Raw genomic sequence first — 22,438 nt, 5'->3', positions numbered from 1 at the left:
GTCGAAATCGGTTTGATGCCACGCCCAGTTTTTATACACAGTCGTTCGTCTGTCCTTCCGCATGGCCGTTAACACGATAACTTGAGCAAAAATCGACATATCTTTAATGAACTTAGTTCACGTACTTACTTGAACTCACTTTATCTTGGTTTGAAAAATGAACGAAATCCGACAATGACCACGCCCACTTTTTCGATATCGAAAATTACGAAAAATTAAAAAAATGCCATAATTCTATACCAAATACGAAAAAATGGATGAAACATGGTGAGGTAATTGAATTGGTTTATTGACGCGAAATATGACTTTAGAAAAAACTTTATAAAATGGTTGTGACACCTACCATATTAAGTAGAAGAAAATGAAAAAGATCTGCAGGGCGAAATAAAAAACCCTTAAAATCGTGGCAGGTATTACATGTATAAATAAATTAGCGGTATCCAACAGATGATATTCTGGGTCACCCTGGCCCACATTTTGGTCGATATCTGGAAAACGCCTTCACATATACAACTACCATCACTCCCTTTTAAAACTCTCATTAATACCTACCTAATTTGATACCCATATCGTACAAACACATTCTAGAGTCACCCCTGGTCCACCTTTATGGCGATATCTCGAAAAGGCGAACACCTATAGAACGAAGGCCCACTCCCTTTTAAAAATACTCATTAACACCTTTCATTTGATACCCATATCGTACAAACAAAGTCTAGAGTCACCCCTGGTCCACCTTTATGGCGATATCTCGAAAAGGCGAACACCTATAGAACGAATGCCCACTCCCTTTTAAAAATACTCATTAACACCTTTCATTTGATACCCATATCGTACAAACAAAGTCTAGAGTCACCCCTGGTCCACCTTTATGGCGATATCTCGAAAAGGCGAACACCTATAGAACTAAGGCCCCCTCCCTTTTAAAATACTCATTAACACCTTTCGTTTGATACCCATATTGCACAAACGAATTCTAGAGTCACCCCTGGTCCACCTTTATGGCGGTATCTCGAAACGGCGTCCACCTATGGAACTAAGGATTACTCCCTTTTAAAATACTCATTAATACCTTTCTTTTGATACGCATATTGTACAAACAAATTCTAGGGTCACCCCTGCTCCACCTTTATGGCGATATCTCGAAACGGCGTCCACCTATGGAACTAAGGATTACTCCCTTTTAAAATACACATTAACACCTTTCTTTTGATACCCATATTGTACAAACAAATTCTAGGGTCACCCCTGGTCCACCTTTATGGCGATATCTCTAAACGGCGTCCACCTATGGAACTAAGGAATACTCCCTTTTAAAATACTCATTAACACCTTTCTTTTGATACCCATATTGTACAAACAAATTCTAGGGTCACCCCTGGTCCACCTTTATGGCGATATCTCGAAAAGGCGACCACCTATACAACAACCACCACTCCCTTTTAAAACCCTCATTAATAACTTTAATTTGATACCCATATCGTACAAACACATTCTAGAGTCACCCCTGGTCCACCTTTATGGCGATATTTCGAAACGGCGTCCACATATAGAACTAAGGCCCACTCCCTTTTAAAACACTCATTAACACCATTCGTTTGATACCCATATTGTACAAACAAATTCTAGAGTCAACCCGGATCCACCTTTATGGCGATATCCCTAAACGGCGTCCACCTATAGAACTCTGGCCCACTCCTTCATAAAATACTCTTTAATACCTTTCATTTAAAACACATGCCATACAAACACATTCCACGGTTTCCCTCGGTTCATTTTCCTACATGGTTATTTTCCCTTATGTTATCACCATAGCTCTCAACTGAGTATGTAATGTTCGGTTACACCCGAACTTAACCTTCCTTACTTGTTTTTTTTTAATTTATGTTACATTAAATCAGGATACAAAAAAGAAGGTAGTTCCACTCAAAATTTTTTGACGTATTTGGGGACTTTTGAAGTTTCATAATGTTTTTTGTTTTGTTTGTGGTTTTTCTTTATGGAAATTTCCCTTAGGATGAAAACGCAATGGTCATCTGAGACAATAATAATATGCTTTAGCACAATTTGTGTGCATATATATCGATTGAGAATACAGTAAAATATGAAATTTTATTGAAAAATAGTGGATAATGACTCATACATTGATTAATGACTCATATCTATATCGCAGCTTGACCCCTATACAGAAAAAAAATACACGAAAAAACCTGTTTACTAGCATGACCCTATTATCGTGCCCCTACAGTGGATATTTGTCAAGGCATGTTGAGAAAAAGTATTCCTCCAAAGTCTGCATATCTATGTCAATAAAAGGGCACAGAATGTGTAGAGGTGGGGCTGCCCCAAGGTGTCCCCTGGTACAATGGGCAAAAACACTCTCATAACAAGTGTCTAACCTGCAGCGCTTGAATTATACAATAAATAATAAAATAAAAAATGTGGACTTGTAGCCAATTTGTCTAGAAATCGGTTTCTAAGGACCTCCTTTGAGCAAGCAATTATGAAACGTGTATGTTTTGTCAAAATGTTCTGAGCAAACGTACGGAAACTTAAAAAGGCTATATTCCCTTGCTTTGCATATTTCGATCCATGTTTCTTCCACCAAAACAATTTTCGGGAGCTCGAAAAACTTATTAAAAACCTTTTCTAGGCTGATATTTCATATTAAAATAATTCGAAGGCATGGGGCAAATTTTTTTCTTTTCTTTTTTATTTAAAATAACTATGAATATAATTTAGTCTTATTCGTTAATATGAAATCCATCAAAATTAGAAAAATTCGTTACATTATTCAATCTGGTAGTTGTTTTTATTGAAAATGTCATTGTCTCCGCAAAAGTCAAGTGGCTAACCTCACACGAAATGGAACTATATCCATTTTTTGTATCGTGGACTAAACCAAAATAAAAAGATACAAACCAAAAAACTTATTGTTACTACTTTGGTTTCTTTATAAACGTGTAAGGATTAAACGATTATGGTCATCCCACAAGGCCCGGTAGTCGCTTCTTCGCTGGGTTAACTGTCGCCACACCAAGGGAGTTTATTCGCTTTCACCTGGTTCTTCCAGCGGAGTTGGTAGTGGGGTCCGCCTTCTTCTCTTGCTTTCATGGGTGGATTCCGATAAAAAATACTTTCTTATCCAGATTATCATCTTTTTCATTGAAATAACTTGGCCCAACCAGCGTAGCAGCTGTGTTTTACTTTGCTAGATTAAGTTGACAACTGCGTAAACCTCGCATAGCTTATCATTAAATCTTTTTCGGTACTGGCCGTCGCCAATGCGTAGTGGTGCGCAAATTTACCCAAGAACTTTTCTATAAGATACTCCCAGAGCCGTATCATCTGTTGCTGTCATGGTCCATGCTTCTGCACCATATATCAGGACGGGTACGATGAGTAGCATTTATTGGCAAGAGTAATTCTTCGCTGGATTTCAAAGCTAGTGTTGTTGTTTGTATTCTCGAATAATCAATGACTTTTACTATTTCGCAAATGAGGCTGCCAACAGTGGGGTGGTTGCCAAGGAGCAAATTGGCTAACTATTTGCTAAATGACAGGAGGTACATCATTTTGTCCTCATTCACCATCAAAACCATCTTTTCGGCTTCATTTTGCAGTTTGGAGTACGCAGAACTTACCATTTCTTATTACTGCGGTTAAGTTCTGCAGCTGGTGTTATATTCTCCAGCATCGAATTATTGAATTAGTGATTGGGGGTCAACCTGTTTAAAACCTCATTTAGTTTTGAACGGCTTGGGGAGGTCCCTGCCAATTCTGACTGACCTGGTGATGTTAATCATATAAATTATAAATGACGGCTATATCTCGTAAAGTATAGAATTATCACAGAATTATATTTCATCTTGAGATAATATTGTAACGAATTTAGGGAAATTCCGCTTATTTAAAAGTTTCTGCTAACGTTCGAATCGCAGAACTGTCGAATAAATAACTCCAATATTCTGTATTGCAAAATGGCCTTTATTAGACTACTTTGGGAGTAATAGAATTATACTTCACTTCGCAACTAATATCGTGCTTAATTCAAACTGATTACTAATTACTCAGCTTGCGCTGCTTTTATACTATCGGTTTCCTCGTTCACCCATTTATCCTAAGGTCATGTAATTTCGCGAACTTCATGCTTGGTTACCAGCCATGTACATGTATATTTGTAATTTGTAGCCATATGCGTGTGTATATGTGAGTAACTACTTCGGCTGATGACTACATATTCGTAAGCGTGAGACGGGATATCTCTTCGTCGCCTTCTACATAAGAGTGGCTGCTTTATTGTTGTTGTGCATTTATTTAGTAGCAGCTTAGTGATGCTAATATTGTTCACAATATTTAGTTTTTACAGGAATGTTAGTCACGACCAGAAGAAGTCGTGTGTTGAATTTCATTACAATACATTTCTTTAAATGACAGTTATTGCAAAAAAAATGTGTGCTGATGAAAATAAACTTTTTTTCGGTTGAGAATACCGATTTCTACGCATGACTTAAGCAGGATATAAACCAAATCGGTAAAAAAAATTTAAGTTCGAAAATTTGGACAAAAAAAATTGTTCTGAATAGATTTTCAAAAGTTCTGTAGTTCCTGAAAAGTAGAAAAAAAAGTTCTACAAAATATCGCCCAATATTCACATTTTTCAAAAACTTTAAAAATTTGAAAAGAAGTAAAAATAAAGTTTTCCCGAGCAGCTTTTCAAAAGTTCTGGAGTTCCTGAAAAGTAGAAAAAAAAAGTTCTACAAAATAACGCACAATATGCACATTTTTGAAAAAGTTTTCAAAATTTGAAGCAGAATAAAAAAAATGTTTTCTGAGTAGACTTTCAAAAGTTCAAAATTTCTAAAAAGGAGAAAAAAGGTCTGCAAAATTACGTCAAATGTTCACATTTTTAACAATTAAAAAAAAAAAAAGTAAAATGAAGTGGTTCTGATTAGCTTTTCAGAAGTTCCTGAGTTACTGAAAAGTAGAAAAGAAATTCTACAAAATTACCCCCAATGTTCATATTTATAGTAGAAGGGAGTTCACATAAAGTCTAAGCCCGTTTCATGTAAAGTTGAACGATAAAGAAAGGCACAGAATTATATAAGACAAAAAAATGTTATAATCAGAGTATACTTTAAAATCGTAATAGGGCATGAACGTAGTGAATGCAATAAAATGTACAGCCCAAAAAAGCATTCTCGGGTAGGAACAACATCTGCGTATTTGGACTGACGTATAAGAAACTAAAAAAAAAAATCTAAAACTTTTTTAACCTATCTAAAACTGAACAAAACATTTTTGTATCTTTGTAATTTGAATTAATACCTATAGGTAATAGATAAAATATTTTGATAATAGCTAAGCAAAAACTCAATTAGAAAACTGATATAGACTAGTTGAGCGTAAATATAACTACAACAAGAAAGGAAGGCTAAGTTCGGGTGTAACCGAACATAACATACTCAGTTGAGAGCTATGGAGACAAAATAAGGAAAATCAATCTGGGGTAACCCTGGAATGTGGTTGTATAACATGTGTATCAAATGAAAGGTATTAAAGAGTATTTTAAGAGAGAGTAGGCCATAGTTCTATGGATGAACGCCATTTAGGGATATCGCCATAAAGGTAGACCAGGGCTGACTCTAGAATTTGTTTGTACGATATGGGTATCAAATGAAAGGTGTTACTGAGCATTTTAAGAGGGAGTGGGCCTTAGGTCTATCGGTGGACGCCTTTTCGAGATGTCCCCATTAAGGTGGACCAGGGGTGATTCTATAATGTGTTTGTACGATATGGGTATCAAATGAAAGCTGTTAATGAGTATTTTGAAAAGGAGTGATCCTTAGTTCCATAGGTGGACGCCGTTTCGAGATATCGCCATAAAGGTGGACCAGGGGTGTCTCTAGAATGTGTTTGTACGATATGGGAATCAAATGAAAGGTGTTACTGAGCATTTTAAGAGGGAGTGGGCATTAGGTCTATAGGTGGACGCCTTTTCGAGATATCGCCATTAGGGTGGGCCAGGGGTGACTCTAGAATGTTTGTACGGTATGGGTATCAAACGAAAGGTGTTACTGAGCATTTTAAGAGGGAGTGGGCATGAGGTCTATAGGTGGACGCCTTTTCGAGATATCGTCATTAGGGTGGGCCAGGGGTGACTCTAGAATGTGTTTGTACGATATGGGTATCAAACGAAAGGTGTTACTGAGCATTTTAAGAGGGAGTGGGCATTAGGTCTATAGGTGGACGCCTTTTCGAGATATCGCCATTAGGGTGGGCCAGGGGTGACTCTAGAATGTGTTTGTACGATATGGGTATCAAATGAAAGGTGGTAAGGAGTACTTTAAAAGGGAGTAATCCTTAGTTCTATAGGTGGACGCCTTTTCGAGATATCGCCATAAAGGTGGACCAAGGGTGACTCTAGAATGTTTGTACGATATGGGTATCAAACGAAAAGTGTTACTGAGCATTTTAAGAGGGAGTGGGCATTAGGTCTATAGGTGGACGCCTTTTCGAGATATCGCCATTAGGGTGGGCCAGGGTGACTCTAGAATGTGTTTGTACGATATGGGTATCAAATGAAAGGTGGTAATGAGTATTTTAAAAGGGAGTAATCCTTAGTTCTATAGGTGGACGCCTTTTCGAGATATCGCCATTAGGGTGGGCCAGGGTGACTCTAGAATGTGTTTGTACGATATGGGTATCAAATGAAAGGTGGTAATGAGTATTTTAAAAGGGAGTAATCCTTAGTTCTATAGGTGGACGCCTTTTCGAGATATCGCCATTAGGGTGGGCCAGGTGTGACTCTAGAATGTTTGTACGATATGGGTATCAAACGAAAGGTGTTACTGAGCATTTTAAGAGGGAGTGGGCATTAAGTCTATAGGTGGACGCCTTTTCGAGATATCGCCATTAGGGTGGGACAGGGGTGACTCTAGAATGTTTGTACGATATGGGTATCAAACGAAAGGTGTTACTGAGCATTTTAAGAGGGAGTGGACATTAGGTCTATAGGTGGACGCCTTTTCGAGATTTCGCCATTAGGGTGGGCCAGGGGTGACTCTAGAATGTTTGTACGATATGGGTATCAAACGAAAGGTGTTACTGAGCATTTTAAGAGGGAGTGGACATTAGGTCTATAGGTGGACGCCTTTTCGAGATATCGCCATTAGGGTGGGCCAGGGTGACTCTAGAATGTGTTCGTACGATATGGGTATCAAATGAAAGGTGGTAATGAGTATTTTAAAAGGGAGTAATCCTTAGTTCTATAGGTGGACGCCTTTTCGAAATATCGCCATTAGGGTGGGCCAGGTGTGACTCTAGAATGTTTGTACGATATGGGTATCAAACGAAAGCTGTTACTGAGCATTTTAAGAGGGATTGGGCATTAGGTCTATAGGTGGACGCCTTTTCGAGATATCGCCATTAGGGTGGGCCAGGGGTGACTCTAGAATGTTTGTACGATATGGGTATCAAACGAAAGGTGTTACTGAGCATTTTAAGAGGGAGTGGACACTAGGTCTATAGGTGGACGCCTTTTCGAGATATCGCCATTAGGGTGGGCCAGGGGTGACTCTAGAATGTTTGTACGATATGGGTATCAAACGAAAGGTGTTACTGAGCATTTTAAGAGGGAGGGGCATTAGGTCTATAGGTGGACGCCTTTTCGAGATATCGCCATTAGGGTGGGACAGGGGTAACTCTGGTATGTTTTTGTACGATATGGATATCAAATTAAAGGTATTAATGAGGGTTTTAAAAGCGAGTGGCCCTTAGATGTATATGTGAAGGCGTTCTCGCGATATCGACCAAAATGTGGACCAGGTGATCCAGAAAATCATCTGTCGGGTACTGCTAATTTATTTATATATGCAATACCACTAACAGTATTCCTGCCAAGATTCCAAGGGCTTTTGATTTCGCCTTGTAGAACTTTTTCATTTTCTTCTACTTAATATGGTAGGTGTCACACCCATTTTACAAAGTTTTTTCCAAAGTTATATTTTGCGTCAATAAACCAATCCAGTTACCATGTTTCATCACTTTTTTCGTATTTGGTATAGAATTATGGCATTTTTTTCATTTTTCGTAATTTTCGATATCGATAAAGTGGGCGTGGTTATGGTCAGATTTCGCCCATTTTTTATACCAAGAAAAAGTGAGCTCAGGTAAGTACGTGGGCTAAGTTTAGTAAAGATATATCGGATTTTGCTCAAGTTATTGTGTTAATGGCCGAGCGGAAGGACAGACGGTGGACTGTGTATAAAAACTGGGCGTGGCTTCCACCGATTTCGCCCATTTTCACAGAGAACAGTTACCGTCATAGAATCTATGCTCCTACCAAATTTGAGAAGGATTGGTAAATTTTTGTTCGACTTATGGCAATAAAAGTATTCTAGACAAACTAAATGAAAATGGGCGGAGCCACGCCGATTTTGAAATTTTCTTTTATTTTTGTATTTTGTTGCACCATATCATTACTGGAGTTGAATTTTGACTTAATTTACTTATATACAGTAAAGATATTAAATTTTATGTTAAAATTTGAATTTTAAAACTTTTTTTTTTAAAAAGTGGGCGTGTTCTTCATCCAATTTTGCTAATTTTTATTTAGCGCATATAGAGTAATAGTAGTAACGTTCCTGCCAAATTTCATCATGATATCTTCAACGACTGCCAAATTACAGCTTGCAAAACTTTTAAATTACCTTCTTGTAAAAGTGGGCGGTGCCACGCCCATTGTCCAAAATCTTACTAATTTTCTATTCTGCGTCATAACGTCAACCCATCTACCAAGTTTCGTCGCTTTATCTGTCTTTTGTAATGAGTTATCGCACTTTTTCGGTTTTTCGAAATTTTCGATATCGAAAAAGTGGGCGTGGTTATAGTCCGATATCGTTCATTTTAAATAGCGATCTGAGATGAGTGCTCAGGAACCTACATACCAAATTTCATCAAGATACCTCAAAATTTACTCAAGCTATCGTGTTAACGGACGGACGGACGGACGGACGGACGGACGGACGGACGGACGGACATGGCTCAATCAAATTTTTTTTCGATCCTGATTATTTTGATATATGGAAGTCTATATCTATCTCGATTCCTTTATATATGTACAACCAACCGTTATCCAATCAAACTTAATATACTCTGTGAGCTCTGCTCAACTGAGTATAAAAATAGTATGAACATTGAAAGATTGATTGTGTGTGTAGAAAAATAATTAAATAATATTAATTTACAAAAATATTTTGCGACGGAAAACTACTTGAAAATGTATACATACCCAGCAGGAAAAATCTCTTGTTCAAAACTAATGCGTTTCTAGTGCTATCTATCTCTTTTATATGCTTTCAGCTGGCGAATTTAATATGGCGACGTTCTATGCGGTGGACATCTTCCCCTTTGCATTAGAGGTTTACGCCGATCACTTTATCGGCGGCCGCGGCGTAGGTTCTATTATATACCGGCGGCGGCGGCGTTGGCGTTGGAAAGGTTTTGTTTGTATGTATTTAAGGAAATGAACGTGTTGGCTGTAGGAATTTACTACACGTTGTTATGAAATACTTGTTATTGTTAAAAACTTTAATTTTTCTTTAAAAATCGAGTTTCAAGTTTTTATATTTCATGTTATTTTTGATGTGAAAATTTTTATATTGTTTTTTGAATTGATATTGAACAAATATAATTGAATTCAAATATATGAATAGTGCGTGTTCATTATATCTGGAATTTCATAAAATTGGCCATTTCGAAAGAAGAGTGATTTTTGCCTCAAGATCTCGCAGACCGTTCAAAAACGTCAGGAGTAGCTCCTTGTGGAGGGATTATCCCTCCTTCAATTACTCCAAAGAGGCTTCGAACCTAACCCAGGTCTTTGGAATTGGTACTGCTGCGTCTGGAGAAAAGAAATAGATATAGATAAAATAGTCACACTTTTGTCTGCATATATCGTGCAAAGCGTAGTTTCACATAGTGTTAACGCCTAATAATCGTCGCGAACACAATTTTTCTAAATAATTTGTGGCTCCTTGGCGGTCACGCACAAAGGCGACTTACGTTTGCTGTTAATGGTCTATTAATACTCATTACTCTCTTTGCACAGGGCGCCTCTAGTTTTTTCGGCGGTTTTTAAAGCTACAATTTCCGATGTGCGAACAGTAGCAATCTCGACCACCAGTTGCTACCACGCCTCCTGACCCTCACACCATATGCCAGCACAGAAGCTATAGGACTTCGACTTCGAACTCATACCTTCGTCAACGTCACTTTCGTAGAAGCTCTAGGTGTAGCTCCGAAGACTTTCCAACGGATGCTTTTGTCGCGCTCACACCATATGCCAGCACAGAAGATATAGGACTGCGACTTCGAACTCATACCTTCGTCAACGTCACTTTCATAGAAGCTCTAGGTGTAGCTCCGAAGACTTTCCAACGGATGCTTTTGTCGCGCTATGATGTCGATCTACACCAGAGAAACACTTTGAAACGTTAGGGAGTGACTATTCGGTCAAGGATGCCGCCCTCGAAATCATCATCTAAGTGGATGTCATTGCGTAATGGGTAAAAATCATATGATCCTCGGCGCATCTACATAATTAAAATTTTACAAGGACCCTGGATAAAATTTTTAAAATTTAGACCAAATTTTGCAGACGTTTGTGTTCAGAACATTGATTTCAATAGTCTTCGTAAAATCAAAACGATATTTTTTTTGAAATTCGACCGGTTTTAAGTTGAAAGATGTTAACTGCTGTTTTCCGGCCTTATGATATAAGAGCTCATTATGGATGACCACTACGTTAGGGTAGTAGCACACACGGTCATTAGTTCGACTGTCTTGGGGAAGCTTTTGCTTCATCACATTGAATGTTCTTGCAAAGGACAAAGCCTCACTTGGTAAATATATGTGCCTACGCATTCACATTTTAAAAAGGAGCTGTAACGTGTAGGTGATATTTAAACTTGGTTTATAAGCTATAATCAATGTGATTCACTCCAATGAACTAGTTTTGGATATGTCCGCCAACTTTAGGAAACGTCAAACCGGGAGACTTGGGTGTTGAAGGATGAAGTGTGAGAATCAAAATTAACATTTCAGACGCTATTGTATAGTTTCGCAAATGAACAACAGATGTTTGAATCTAAACCCAAGTGATTTTTCAAACCCTTCTCATACGTACATAAATCCTCAACTAATTATGAGGTAAGAATCATTTCAAAGGAGTGTTTATGCCCCTAGAACCAATTAAATTAAAAAAAAAAAATCTACGCCTTTTTTCGGTAATTTGCTTTTTTTTAACAACTTTGATTGTTCATTATTAATTTTTTGAAAAAAAAAAATATCCAAAGTGAGCATATAAATTTATAATATAACTCTTCTTTTAGTGTTCTGTTTTAATAAGGCCGTGTTAAGCTAGCATTGAAAGTGCCTGTTTTTTTAAATAACTTTTGAAAAGTTACAGGGAGTTGAATTTCGCAATTAGTTTCTTATAACTGGCAGTGATGCGGCATCCGTTGATACCACTTTCGACCATATCCGACCAATTTTCGACATGAACAATAAATGGCCTGAACAGTCTTAAACTAGTTGAATATTTTTGACATTCGGCAGCGGCGTGCGAAAAACGACCTAAATCTGCGGCGGCGACGGCGTATATCTACTTTGCATCACCATTTAGCTAGTTCCGAACTAGATAACAATTTCCACTTTAGAACTAGTTGTTTTTAAGCACTTTTTCCATAGTTCCTATTTAGTTAAAAATCGTAAGTACCATCAGAACTAGTCCGCTTATTGGTATTATTTCGACAGTTCCATTTTAGTTTGAAAATGTTCAGCTTAGATCTAGTTCTTTGTTGGTTCCTTGGTTTCGAGTTAGACCCAAATTATAAATGTTACTTCTATTAACTTTTCAAAAGTGCCGAACCAAGGTACTTACGTACTCACATGCTTTATATTTCGCGCTGTTTAAGTTTGACACCAAATAGACTGCCCGGCGTTGTAGCAGATGAAACAGTGAAACAAGGTTCGTACTGGGTAAAAAAGTGATAAAAGCATTTACGAAAGTGTTAATATGATTCCTTAGTCTGACTTCTCGCACGCAACGCTTAAATTTAGTATTACTATACTACTAGAGAAATTGATCCAAAAGCAGTTCTATAACTACGCCGTAAGTGAACTCTAGTCTAGGGCACATGATCTCTACTACGACTTGATGCATACGGACTCTACCTATTTCCTAGAGAGGTATTTTACGTACACCATAAGCGAGATATTCCAATCAAGGAGTGGCTTGCTGAATCTTAATGCTAGCAGTTTTAAAAACGTTGCCTCCGTAAACTGCTAATTGTTTTGGTGAGAAAGTTTTAGATCTGGAAATAGTGAAGTATACTTAAAGGTTGTAATTATCATTCACTATACGTGCTCGATAGTTTCCTCCTCCAACCCAAACTTTCTTAATCTGTTATCACTGACCAAGCCTAATTTAAAGACTTTTGTAAAAATTAGAATTGGTATGGTAGCTTTGCATTTAATGCGGTAGCGCACAGCGTTGCATTCCAATCACTGAGGTTCATCTATCCTGCAGAAGAAATAGAGCATAGCGCTCTGAGTTTAGGACTTTTTCAGAATACTTCCTTACTAGTTGTAGTATGGTCATGTGGCTCTTAGTATTACACAACCCGCGGTACTCATTGCACTTATTTTCTTCAGTTGAACCCCTGTGTGAAAACTCGCTGTTTCAACGAGGCTGAACCAAATAAATAAGGGGGTTCGAGGCGTTAGTTCCACATTACAAATTAAAAGATGTTTGAAGTCACGCTACAAGCAGGACGGGAGGGATGGGGTAATTCTGGATAAGTAAGAGTGTATACTTTTAGAGTTTTCAAAGATCGAAGTTGAGCTTGAGTGACGCGCGTATCCGTGTGGAAGTTGCTTTTTTTAACTGCGAATTCAGCGTATTTGTCTTTGAGAACGGGGTTCATCGTGAATTTCTTGGCATAGCAATCCGACTTTTTGAAGATGTCTTTCAGTACCCTCTCATGCTCCTTTTCTTTACACGCCTGACTACTTCAGTGCCGGACTTCTTCATAGTGCTCATGAAGATGACATCTCAAGTTCCTTGGAGACAGGGCCTCTTAAATCAGATATGCTATACGACATATTTGACCACATTTTGTTTTTGTAGATAACGAATTATAAAGCTAACTGTTCCTGTACTAAAATAAAAAAATTGCAATAACATTATTTTTAGCAATAAACAAAAAACAGTCATAAATTGTATGTTTATATCGCCAAGTGCTTAAAAAATCTTTAAATAATGATTACGGTATCTGATCACTCAATCAATATTTTGTTAAGTTCATTAAAAAGTTTTGAAGAAAATCTTCCAGCATTCAACTGATTACTTATCTTTGAATCAGTAACTTTAAAATTACTAAGCAAAATATGTTTAGAAAAAAAAATATGCCGACCTTTGATCAAACCTATACAGAAACCAAAGTTGCCAAACGCGCAAAAGAAAATGCAAATGTTTTCTAGTTTGCAAGTCGGGAATACGGCGTTTTTAAATGGTTTTATTAAGCTTGACTCTGTGTAGCGAGCGGCCGGCCGGTCGGTGTTTTACGAATTTCGTAACTAAAATTTAAGTAACTTCCCGATAAGCTACAAGCTTCAAACTTGGAATATAGTTCAGAACCCGATGACAATGCAATTATAAGAAAAAATTCATAATACATACATGATTGGAAAGCAACCTATAAAAAACGAAGCCAGGTGGCGCAAGGATCGAGATATTTAAAAAATCACATTTGTGGTCCGATTTGGATTTGATTAATATTTGGAACAAAAATATTGTGGAGTACGAGGAGGGACAAGCATACGTGGCGCTGAGTCGAGTAAAGTATTTGGAAGGATTATGTATTGAGGACTTAGATTGTAACAAATTGTCTGGAAAGATTATTGTAATAACGAGTCACTAAATGAATTAAATAGAATGAGAAATAATAGGGAACTAAATAAAGACTAAAAAATTAAAAATTAAATAATTAAAAAAAATTGTTTAGGTTAAACGGTTTTATTGGAAACAATACTTATAAAAAAAAAAAAAAATTAATATAAGGCGCGATAACCTCCGAAGAGATCTCAGGCCGAGCTTCTCTTCCAATTTGCGTCGTGCTCCTCTTGATTTTCCCTACAAATTGGCCGGACGGGACCTACATGATTTTATGCCGACTCTGAACGGCATCTGCAAGGCAGATGAGTTTTCACTGAGAGCTCTTCATGGCAGATATACACCCGGAGCGCTTGCCAAACACTGCCGAGGGGCGACCCCGCTTAGACAAATTTTCTTCTAATTGAAAAACCTTATTTCTAAAATTTTTGATGTTGTTTTGCCCGGGGTTTGAACCCAGGGCATCCGGTGTGGTAGACGTAGCACGCTACCATCACACCACGGTGCAAACAATACTTACATTAAGTAATAATAGTACTAAAAGCTAGAAAATAATTAGGTAGGTCCTAGGTACTAGTCACCTCCTCATCACTCAAGGGCGTTGATCAGACAATTAAATAAAAGCGTTGGACGCGCCAAATTTCTATTGGTAGTCATAAGTAAGACCAAATGAACCTTAATCAGTTTATGCTACGCCTCATATTTTTAGATATTTCACGCGGCCAACGCTTTTATATAATTGTCTGATAAACGCTCTAGATTGATGAGGAGTGTGATGACCAGTACCTAGGAACTACCTAATTATTTTCTAGCTTTTAGTATTATTATTACTAAATGTAAGTATTTTTTTCAATAAAACCATTTAAACAAAATATTTTTTTTTTTAATTACTTTATTTGAATATATCGACTGCTGAAAATAATGTCACCCTACCTGGGCTGCTGATTTGCCAAAATGCTCAAATTTATAATTTCTTTAAAGAAATAAACACCTCTCTTAGTTAAATATGTATAATATTTATGCTGAGTATAAACGGTTTGAAATCAAATTCTCACATTCTGAGAGAGAGAGAGAGAGTAATTTAAAAATAGAAAAAATATTATTTGCGCAAAACCCTTTCAGCTGTTAAGGTTCTTGATTTAGATTTAAAAGCTTCATGGAACAAAAATAAAAAAAAAGTGTTATCGCCAAATAAAATTACGATGTGTATATAAATTGGTTTTATATATGAAATCTTATGATAGAGCTTTAAGCAGCAGCCCTAAGATTGGATAAATCTAAAAGCATTTGGAGTGTCTTTGTTCTATATTAAAGCAGCCTGTAAATAAATCTGAGTTCAAGTAGATCAGGTAGAGTACGACGTCTCCTAACTTTGACCTAGTTTCCATAAAACTTAAATGAAGCTTTCTAAAACTAATAATTTATAGATGTAGGAGCGGTTATATGATTTTAATAATATCTTAATGCTTTGTTTTGCTCCAGAGAACCAAATGCTTAGTCTTTCATAGCAGTTTAAAAGTCTGCAAAGGGAAACAACTGAAAGCGCTGCCAGGGGACCAAGTACCATGAAAGGCGCTGAAGGGCTATGACTATTAAAAGGTAACATTTCGAAAATTTCAGTATTTAAAAACTTGTTCATACCTTCGGCGCTAGCCCTTGAAATATTATAAGGCCGAGTAATTATTACAGCGGTTCAAAGCGGTTGCCGGTACACAGAACCGGTTTGAGCTTAACTCTGTACCGCTGGTTCAGTGGAAATTTTTTTGTAAGTTATTAAAACACGTGGATAGTTTTTATATTTGTTTGACAAACAAGCCTTATTCACATTGAAAGAAGTAAGCACCGGACTGTCTGTAAGTGCCGTAGACTTTATACCTTTCATGAAAGAAGCTGAGCAATAATCTCATCCCATTCGTAATATCCGAATAATCAACTGTATAAGATATGTAATATATAGAGAACAGATATACATAAACAATATTTTCGATATATATAAAATAAATAATAGATCGGTAGTCCTCGCAAAAAGTTTCACGTTTGTTTTTGTCCGCATGAGATAGCTATGACCATGAATCACTTATCTGAACAAAAGGTTCTATAGGATATTTACTGTCTATACATATATGGCCGATATATCCAATTTTTTTATTCAACAGTATATGAAACAACAACAACGGACGGTTTAAATAGGGCATAAATTACAAAAAGTTTCTTACCTGAACAATGTGTAGTAAGGGATATATGCTATATATTCTCCCGATTTTCACGCTTTTTTCAGACAAAAACTCGTGCCACACATGAAAGCATATGGTGAAATTTGGAACTTATACCTCATTAATTTAGGAAGATATGATAGAAAAACTTTTTTTCGGAAAAATCGGTTGTATGGGGGTTATATGTTAACCGATCCGGCCAGTTCGGATAAATGTCTTAACGGACATTAAAATATACCCGCCCACCAACTTTTATCAACATATCTCAAAATTTCAGGGACTAGTTTGCTTTCAAACAGAAACAAACTAGAATGTCAACCTGCTCGATTCGGTACACTTATTGGTGGATCTGTCTAATCTAATTTAAGGACTTACAATTTTGAGATTCGTGACAAACTTAGGCCCGGTTTTTCAGTACAAGTTCAACTCAGTTTGTTAGTTAAAGTGCGCCTAAACTTATTCTGCAGTTTTTCAGTCCACTTTAATTGAATTTTAAACTGAGCTTAAGCAGCCGATCTTTCAGGGTTAAACTCTAGCTAACCTATCGGTGATTTGGGTTTGTTCGAAATAGTGTCGAATATACCCAACAATCATTTGGGCTTGAGTAACATTAGAGCTCATGTTGATTAATAGCATACTTCTAAAATCTCAAGAGTTGTTTAGAAACAGTTACTTGTTCAACTTGAGAATCAGCGTACTCGGTAAAAGAGGGAATATTTTATATAGCGAAAAATACTATTACTGAAGTTGAAAAAATGATAGTTCCCAACTTGTGGTTCTTTAACTGGACTCAAGTGTAAGATTCCAATACTACGGTATTTTCACGAAAATAAATTAAAATACATATATATAATTTATTTTTGATTAATTACGCTTCATTACTGCTATCAATCAGATGTTTATTTCTCACAATAAATAGCTGTTGACTTTGGTAGTACCACCTTGGATATTTTTTTTTCAACTTCACCTCAACTCGATATCCAATGTAGGATACCAACTGGAGAAACTTGTTGAATATTCATTACATGTACATTTCTCAAAATCTCTCAAAGGATGGATCATAAATTGAAAATGGTAATGACGTTGGATATCAACTCAAGAACTATAAATTTTACAAAATTTCTCAAAGGTTGGATAGTGATTGGAGAATGAAATTGGATACCAATTCGAAAACTATCTGGTTTAAGAATGACTAGATTATGATGTTGGTTATCACCTCCGGAACTAGATATATATTTCGTTGGAGAAATATCTTTTCAATGTTTGTTGGGTAAACAAAATCCAGCTGATGTCGTATCTTCAAATTATATAAATAATAAAACACCTATGTTGCCGTAAAAAAGTCTACTCCAAAGGCGGCCTTAAACTGTGACTGAAAAACTGCTCAGTAGTAACTGGAGTTTAAATTTGACTAGAGTTTAAGCAAACTTGGTTTAAGCTTAGCTTAACCAACTACTGAAAAACCGGCCCTTAATATATGATTTCATTTTCGTAAAAGGTATGATGATTTCTTTTAGAGATCACTTGTTTGATTTTCGTTTGAATTTATAAAAACAAACATTTCTTGGAATCTCCATTTAAAGTAAATATTTACATAAGAAACCAAACAAAAGTTGAAACTTATTTGAACAGTTTTGGCCTTTTTTTATTGAATATTTTTAACAATGCTTTAAGAAATTTTGCATGAGAATGGGAAACTCTAATTTTTTTATCTGGATTGGGAGAGTGTTATCAATATTGATAGTCCTTTGCCGGATATAGATCCGGTATATCCCGGTAACAAGCACCACCGACCATCTCGGGATCGATTTATTTATGACCACATATGTATAACCTTTTAGGCCATCTTCCATGAGGAACTTGGGGTCACCAGAGCATCGGCTGCTAAAGATCCAGAATTCGCCGCGGGTAGGTGAAGTTAACAATTGGGTTGTAGAAGCTATAAGTTGCGCTGGCATCCCCTTGAAAGGGTTGCGGTACACAACCCCTTGAATCATTTGGGTATAAAGACTGTATATATGTGAATACAATAGCGTTTACATAATTTACAGATTTAGTTTAAAATAACACAAAGTTTATTTAAGTAGTCGAGAAAGTAGCTAAAGGGAGGGGGGGGGGAATATAGAATGTAAGTAAACGTTAGTTTCGTCACTACACTCAAATCAGACAGCAAATCAGCGAACGTGGAAAAATTAATTGATAATATATAAAGAAGAAAGAAAAACGACGAAGGTAAAGAAGTTAGTATAAATAAGAGGAACAGAAGAAGTGGAGGAAGTGAGAGTGCCACATCACCACTGAAGGCATCCATATATGCGGTGTAAAAGGTGCCTGCCAAAAATCTGAGGAACCCAGTAATACAGCTTCTTTTCTAAAGCTTACGGTAGAGTGCTTGCCATAGGCTATGCTAGGCGAGAAGCAATATTTATTTTCATATACATATTTAACAAGCTTGAAACGTTTCTGAAACTGTGACAGCTTTTACAATTTTCTATAATATATCATTTTCATAACTTTCTACCTTTATATTATAGCAACGCATTTCGCTTTCATTCTGTCGTCAGCCTTAGAGAAGTAAAGAAAAAGTATCGTCTGATTCTTAATTGGGTGTTGTAAGTATAAATACCAAAAAGTTTATTTGCCACTAAAAGTTTCTTCTGGCAGCACTGTTTTGGTTTTGTGTATGAAGTCACCGAGGCATGTACTGGGTAGTCGATGGTAAATATAAAAGGCGTGAAAATATTTGAAGCCATATCATTTACAGTTTCGCTGTTGAAAAGGAAAGTGCTATTTAATCGCATTGTTTATTGAGTATAAATTCAAGGAAAATTCAAACCAAAATGCAAACCTTAAAGTTTCTTATGTGAGTAAGGCAAGACAAGTGATTCTTTCTTTCTTCAACTCTAACTGTGCTAACTAAGCTAAAAAATGTTTTCGAAAAATTGAAAAATATTTTACGAAAATTTCGAACTATTCATTTGGATTTCCCTGAATTTTTTTGACTATACGGCATTATAGCAGAATCAATTTTAGTCTAATAAAGAACAAGCTAAAGATCTCTTAAAATTCATATTGAGTTTTGACAACTTTTTTTCGGAAGGTTTTTTTTTTAGATTTTCTTTTTTACAAAGTGGGAAATAACTTTTTTTTTTATATAAAAAAATTTAGAACACTCTTCGGAAAAAAGATTGTCAAAAATCAATACAACATTTGAGAGACGTTTAGACAAAAACTGAACGAGCTACAAGGCTCGTTATTCAAAGAAATTAAAAGAAATCCAAGTGGAAAGAAGTGAAAAGTTCGAAATTTTCATAAAGTATTTTTGGATTTCGTCAAAGGTATATCGGGCAAAGTTTTCATAAAAATAATGTTTTGCCGTGTTTTTTTTGCTTATACATTTTTATGTTATTCTTTTCCAGTGCGTCGCTGGCCTTTATAATTTTTTTCACATCGACACCGGTGGCAGCTCAAGTTTTAAGATGGGGTAAATGTCCCAATGTAACAACTGTGCCAAATTTTAATATTACGGAAGTGAGTATTAGTTTTAAACATAAACATATATATAAATAGAAGTAAGGGTGTATCTTATTTTTTATTTTTTTTGACGAGTTATCCTTGGAAATTCCACCGTTTCTCCTTCCACCAATTTTTCACATTTTTTCCGTAGGCTGTGGTCTATCGTCCTAGAAAATAGTCAGATCCTGCGAATCGATATCCAGATCACATTATTTCATGGCTTAGACTAAAAAAAAAAGTTATTTATTTGCTACTTTTAAAACAAATATCTCATTTATAATCAATAATTAACGAAATAATCATTTGGATTATTTGCAGTATTTTGGTGAGTGGAGGGAATACGGAAGATATTTCTTTCTTTTCGAAGAAGGTGCTCGATGCAGCAAAGCAACTTATGCTCCCATTAGCAGTGATGAAATTTCGGTGGTCAATACGCAATTGAACTGGAAGTAAGAAGGCTTATCCACGCACTACAAGGAACCTTTACTTTATACCTATATACTAATTCAGGGTTTTCATCAATCAATAATAACTTCATTTTTAAAACACAACTAAAAAAATTCAGTTTATTTAAAACTATTTTTTCTCTTTCATAGAAATGAGGTTCAATCTCTTGAAGGCACCGCGACGATCGTTGCTCCTGCCAAACTTTTGGTAAAATACAATCCTGATGTTTTTAGTAAGTATATTTTTGTGTTTATTGTTTACGTACTCACAATGCTAAGGATCATCCATCCTACCAAACTTTCAAGATAAAGGTTGAAATCTCAAGATGTTTTATGTTTTAAGAGTTCTCGATTTTTTTTTTTCAAACCCAGCTGTACTTGTACACAGGGTATTATAACTTTGATTGGATAACGGTTGGTTGTACAGCTATAAAGGAATCAAGATAGATATAGATTTCCATATATCAAAATCATCAGTATCGAAAAAAAATTTGATTGAGCCATGTCAGTCCGTCCGTCCGTCTGTCCGTTAAAAAGATAACTTGAGTAAATATTGAGATATCAACACTATTAAGCACACCAAACAAACAACAACAGCATTTCAAGTATACAGATGTGTATGTAATGTTCGGTTTCACCCAAACTTACACTTCCTTACTTGTTTGTTGGAAAGTTTAAACTTTTATAGTGACGGATGGGAAATTTTGCTCGACTTTGACTCCAATTTTAAGTAAATTCTTTTTAATTACACTCAAAAAAAAAAAAATCCTATGAAATATGAAATAACTATTCAAATAAGAATAGTTTTTAAAAATGAAAATATTATATAAAAAAGTTTTGTATGTATAACCATATATAATAAATATGCTTATTAGGAAACACAAAAAGGTGGGGTACTCTCACCTCTGCTATAGCTGTTGTTGTTGTTGTATTAACGATAAAGACACTCCCCGAAGGTTTAGGATAGTGTTATCGATGTTGATGGTCCTTTGCCGGATAAAGATATGGTACGTTCCAGTAACAAAGCAAAAAAGGTATTAGCCCGACCATCTGCTATAACTTATAACCATAAACGATATGTGACCTTAGGCTGAATTCGGAGTAGACTGACTCTACTACTCTTAACGTTGAAGTAAAAGTCAGCCAGCTTTGCATTACCAAGGCTAAACGGCCAGCAATTAACCCTATCAAGTAAAACCAAATACCTAGGACTAAAAATCGATTGTTAAACTCAACTGGAAAGTGAGAAATTGGTACGGAAAGCCTGCATCCATTTCTGCGCTTGCAAGGAAATGTGAAATGTAAGAAATGAGGTCTCCGGCCAGCGAGGCAGTGGTGCGGCCAGTACTAACGTATGGCTTTTTGGTGTGGTGAGATGCTCTTAACAAGAGCTATAATCGCACCAGTCTACATAAGGTTCAGAGCACTGGGTAAGTTGGTGCCACGGCAGTATGCCGCACACGCCCACATTAGACAAAAAATCTGTAATCTTTATGTGAACAAAGCTCAGCAAAAGAAGAATAAATACATTGCTGAACTACAGTGAAAGGAACACAAGAAGTCTACTGGGTAGATCTAGAGCCGACAGCCATATAATAATAACAGTTCGCACCGGTCATTGAGCTTTAAGCACACATGAGGAAAAAATGGGTATTCGGGACAATGACGACTGCAAAAGTTGTAAAGGCGTGTCTGCAAAAGAGACTGTAGCGTATTTTCTGTGTGAATGCCCAACTCTAGCTAAAACATGTTTAAGAAGTATTCTTAATTTTAGAAAACATCCCGGGCTGGTTGTAGTACATTGCCGATATATCTTTCGGTAGGTGCAAATCAGTTGTATGGCATCAAAATGGCTTTTCTATAGCTACTTAGGCGACCTGGCTGCAGCCGTTATAACTGCCAACCTGACTATTAAAGTTTTGAAATTGAATCACTCGATAAGAAGCTAACGAAATATAAAACTTACTACCGTTTTTTAAGAGTGACCACCCAAAAAATCACCCGCCTATGGAAGTGGATGATGTCACTTTTCAATTTTAGACAAACTTGCACTGGAAGCCTAATTTACTTCATGCATAAAAGTCGTTTAACACATATATATCAATTTCTATTTAATTGTTTTTTTTTTCCTGATTCTCTTTGTCTTTTAGCTTATCAAGCGGAGGCAAAATATTGGGTTTTAGCTACTGATTACAAAAATTATGCTGTCGTATGGAGTTGCATGGACTTAATAGGTTCACATGCCGGTAAATTAAATTTTCAATTTTAATTTTACCGTTATTATGGACAAGGCGCCTATCGCGTCT

At 36.3% G+C, this 22,438-nt stretch overlaps 1 protein-coding gene across 2 annotated transcripts in view; it reads left to right on the top strand.

Moving 5' to 3' along the window:
* The window catches only part of LOC137240999 (apolipoprotein D-like), a 93,059-nt gene that overhangs the window by 70,226 nt on the left and 395 nt on the right, over positions 1-22,438 (top strand). The window contains exons 1-5 of one of the 2 annotated variants that reach the window (XM_067768106.1): positions 18,889-19,033; positions 19,590-19,701; positions 20,005-20,135; positions 20,283-20,365; positions 22,283-22,378. In XM_067768106.1, the coding sequence (XP_067624207.1) occupies positions 19,011-19,033; positions 19,590-19,701; positions 20,005-20,135; positions 20,283-20,365; positions 22,283-22,378 (445 nt within the window). In that variant the 5' untranslated portion in view covers positions 18,889-19,010. Of the gene's footprint in view, positions 1-18,888; positions 19,034-19,589; positions 19,702-20,004; positions 20,136-20,282; positions 20,366-22,282; positions 22,379-22,438 lie in introns of those variants that run through there. The other variant, XM_067768107.1, reaches the window with a different exon arrangement.

The sequence above is a fragment of the Eurosta solidaginis genome, chromosome 2, assembly GCF_040869045.1.
Source record: "Eurosta solidaginis isolate ZX-2024a chromosome 2, ASM4086904v1, whole genome shotgun sequence".
In the NCBI taxonomy this organism is placed as follows: domain Eukaryota; kingdom Metazoa; phylum Arthropoda; class Insecta; order Diptera; family Tephritidae; genus Eurosta; species Eurosta solidaginis.
This window is presented reverse-complemented; position numbering and strand designations above follow the sequence as displayed.